At 53.5% G+C, this 3860-nt stretch overlaps 1 protein-coding gene across 1 annotated transcript in view; it reads left to right on the forward strand.

Moving 5' to 3' along the window:
• Window positions 1–1750: 1750 nt before the first annotated feature.
• EMH_0003960 (uncharacterized protein) overlaps window positions 1751–3860 on the forward strand; it is a gene marked incomplete at both ends in the record, with an annotated part of 7834 nt that continues 5724 nt past the window's right edge. Inside the window, 2 exon segments of the mRNA XM_013496581.1 lie at window positions 1751–3228; window positions 3232–3697. Coding sequence (XP_013352035.1) covers window positions 1751–3228; window positions 3232–3697 — 1944 coding nt within the window.

Raw genomic sequence — 3860 nt, forward strand, 5'->3', positions numbered from 1 at the left:
ATATATATATATATATATTGTGTTCTCTTGAGGCTAAGAGGGATGCAGAGAGACATACCGCAGGCTCAGCATCAACACGGTGATGGTAAAGAGCAGGATGTGCGTCAGGTTCACATCGAAGGTCCTCTGCAGCAGCAGCAGCAACAGCAGCAGCAGCAACAGCAGCAGCAGCAGCAACAGCAGCAACAGCAGCAACGAGAGCATACAGTATTATATCCCGAAAAAAAAAGAAAAAAAAAAAAACTGGAAAAGTCTGTCTCTCCTTCACCGTCTGCATCTGCTGAATCGTGACCCCTCAACTAATATGTATTTCATTACACTGTACACTACATCTGCATTCTCTTGTTTTTTTTTTTGTGTTTGTTGTATTTACTTTTTAGTCTTAGTGGTGTACTGACACCGCACCAGCAGCACGCTACGCTCATCATGAGTTCTATTATACCCTAAACCCTAAACCCTAAACCCTATTTGTGTGCAGTGTGCTGTGGCCAAGGAGTAAGCAGCAATTCAACAAAAGAGAAAAGTATTTGCATATAAAGATGAATTCATGAAACGATCAGTTTTATAAGCGCCCCCTCACCCGTCATCCTCAAGCGCAGCTACCACAAACTGTAAACCCTAAACCCTAAACCCTAAACCCTAAACCATACCTTGAAGGGGAAGAGTTTCTGCAGTATAAAGCCAACACGCCATGAGCTGAACCGCTGGTCTTGAGCGACATTCCATAGTTCCCCGAACATGTAGAGAGAAAGTGCAGAGATCATCATAGCAAAGAGGCCGAGAATTGCGGCTGTAAAGCACAGAAACTCAACATAAGCTAGAACTGAGGTGTCTAGACACCTGAATACGGTTGCGTTCAAGCGGCGGTGATGCAAGTCTAGCTTCATGAATGCTTCTGTATGGAAACTAAACAACACACTCCTACATATTCCCGTTTTATATATTAAATACATATTCTCACCATCTAAGAAACGAGACGGCTGCACTGAAGACCCCATTTTGACTGAAACTTGAATATGATCGCGGCGGGCGGGAGCCGCCTATGGTGAGGAAAGCAGAAGAAAAGAAGACGGAAAGCTCCGAGGAAGGTTCTAGTAAATTGTTTTAATGATTCTATTTAATGTTTTTCTTCATGAATTTCATCTGTCTCACCTTCATTTCAGCCGCTTTCCGCCCCAGCCATGCCTACATGCACACCAACCCAGCAGCTGGATCCACTCTATGCAGCAGAGGCTGCAGGGCTTCGCCCACCTCATCACCACCCCCAGCCCGAGGTCTACTACCCTCCTCACTATAGGGGCCCCCAGCAGCAGCGGCGCCGTCGGGTGTCTGTACACCTGATCTTTAAATTCTTGAAATATGCAGCTTTATACACAGGGATGGCCTCACTGTACCGCTTGCTTGCACTTCTATCAGAGGATCCAGCAGAGCCTACAGACGCAGGGGAGGGGAGGAAGAGAGAGGGGCCCCCTGCAACTGTCTCGCGACGGCCTCGATGAATATAACTCGTGCTTATTGAAATTTATTTTTTAGCTGCTTTATCTAAATGATGAACAGCTGCTGCAGGGGCCCCCAAACTCCTTCTCTTTTGCTATTGGAGTCAGCCGCCAACTCCACCGCAGCAGCGCGAGAGATCTGCTGCAATCTGCTGCATTTTTTCTTTTTTTTCTCTGCTTAGTTGTTGTATTTAGAGTTTTTTGTTTATCCTCACGGCTCTATAAGTTTCATACTCCGGCTGAAACGCAGCAAAATGCAATTTGCCGCAACAACAGCAGCAGCAGCAACAGCAGCAGCAGCAACAACAGCAGCAGCAGCAGTTCCTTCTGGCGATCAAGAGGGGCCCCTGTCCACTGCATCTCAGAAAACAGCGCAGGTTTACGAGCAGCAACAGCACGAGGGGGGCCCCCTAGGTGAGGGGGCCCCCCCTGGGGCCCCCACCCTATCGTTTGCTTCCCCCTCTGCAGGCTCAGCTAAAGAAAATGAAGATAGACAAACAGAGTCAGAAAACAAAAACACAGAAACAAGAAAGCCGCAGCAGCGAAAGCGTTTTGTTCCTGCTGCTCTTACAACCCAAAGTAGTTTAGTTTCTGCACGTCTCGCGTTTGCTGCTTCTGCAGCAACAGAACCAGCAGCAGCAGCAGCAGCAGCAGCAGCAGCAGCAACAGCAGCAGCAGCAGCAACAATAGAGAGCCGTAAGAGCGTGTTTCAGAGGGCTAGAGAAACTCTCATCGCCACAGGGGCTGTACAAAAGCTGCAAGAAGTAGCAGCAGGCAGGGGCCCCATCAACCCCAAGCGGCGGACCCCGCAGCAGCAAGCTATCTCTCCTGTACCTGTAACAGCAGCAGCAGCAGCAGCTGCTGCTGCTGCTGCAGCAGATGCAAATACAACAGCGGATACAGCGCCAGGAGCAGAGCCAACTCCAGAGCCTGCAGCAGCAACAGCAGCCGCACCAGCAACAGCAGCAGCGCCAGCAACAGCAGCAACAGCAGCAGTAGCAGCAACAGCAGCAGCAGCAGCAATGAGAGGAGAGCGGCGCGATGAATCTGCTGCTGCTACAACAGCAGCAAGAGGAGAGATAGACAGCAGCTTTGCTTCTCAGTACAGCCCAGGCAGCTACGCAACCCGCCGGCATTCATATTTGCCTTCAAATTTTTCTTCTCCGCTGCTGCTGCTGTCACCTAGAGCATCTGCAGCAGCAGACAATGCAGCAGCAGCAGCAGAAGATGATGCAGCAGCAGCAGCAGCAGCAGACGCAAACCCCTTCTCCCCAGGCAGCAGCAGCAGAAAGAAAAACCTCCTCAGCACCCCCCCGAAGGAAACAGCTAATCAAGAGGGGCTTCCTGCTGCCGCATCGACGTCCGATGCTGCTGCTGCTGTTTCTGCTGCTGCTGCTGCTGCTGTTGCTGCTGCAGCAGCAGCAGCAACAGAAAGAAATGCAGGAGGTGTCGCGACAGACCCAGCAGCAACGGCAGCAGCAGCAGCAGCAGCACCGCCAATGACGGCGGGAATGACTGCTGCAGCAGTAGCAGGAGGGGAGCAACGAGCAGCTGCAGCTGCAACGGCACCTGCTGCTGCTGCTCCTTCTCCTGCTGCTGCTGCTGCTGCTGGTGGTGTAGCAGCAGCACGTGAGGAGCCGCGTGTTCGTGGGGCCCCCAATCAAAGAGAAGCAGCAGCAAGCAAGCGGCGCCGTACGGGCTCCACAGCCCCTGCCACTTCTGCTTCTGCTGCTGNGAAGCAGCAGCAAGCAAGCGGCGCCGTACGGGCTCCACAGCCCCTGCCACTTCTGCTTCTGCTGCTGCTGCTGCTGCTGCTGCTCGTCGCTTTTGGCTCAGCTCTCAGCAGCACAGGAAGGATCAGCAGCAGCAGCAACAGCAGCAGCAGCAGCAGCAGCAGCGGTCAGCACGAGCTGGCGGGCAGGCTGCTGCTGTTTCCCCTCTTCCTGAGGGGGGTGTACGTACAGCTCGTTCTGCTGCTGTCAGTACAGCTGAGGGGGAGAAGCATCAAGGCTCTGCTGCAGCAGCAGGAGCAGCAGTTGCTGCTGATGCACCAGCTGCTGCGCCATCGCCTCCTCTTGCTGCTGCTTCTGGCCAACAAGGAACAACCCGCAGCAGCAGCAGCAGCAGCAGCAGCAGCAGCGGGCCACCGATACGCCTGGACAGCAGCAGCAGCAGCAGCAGCAGCAGCAACTTTGACTTGCGTGCGTTGAGGGAGCAGTGCTACAGGGGCGATGGGGGGCCCCTGCTGCAGTCTGTTACTTCTCTGTCTTCGGGGGGCCGCAGGAGCTCTCGGCATCGCCGCAGCAAGAGTCCCCTTATAGGCTCTGCTGCTGCTGCTGCTGCTGCTCCGCCTGCTGCTGCTGC

Source organism: Eimeria mitis, genomic scaffold (genome assembly GCF_000499745.2).
Source record: "Eimeria mitis Houghton genomic scaffold, Emh_scaff218, whole genome shotgun sequence".
Classification (NCBI taxonomy): Eukaryota; Apicomplexa; class Conoidasida; order Eucoccidiorida; family Eimeriidae; genus Eimeria; species Eimeria mitis.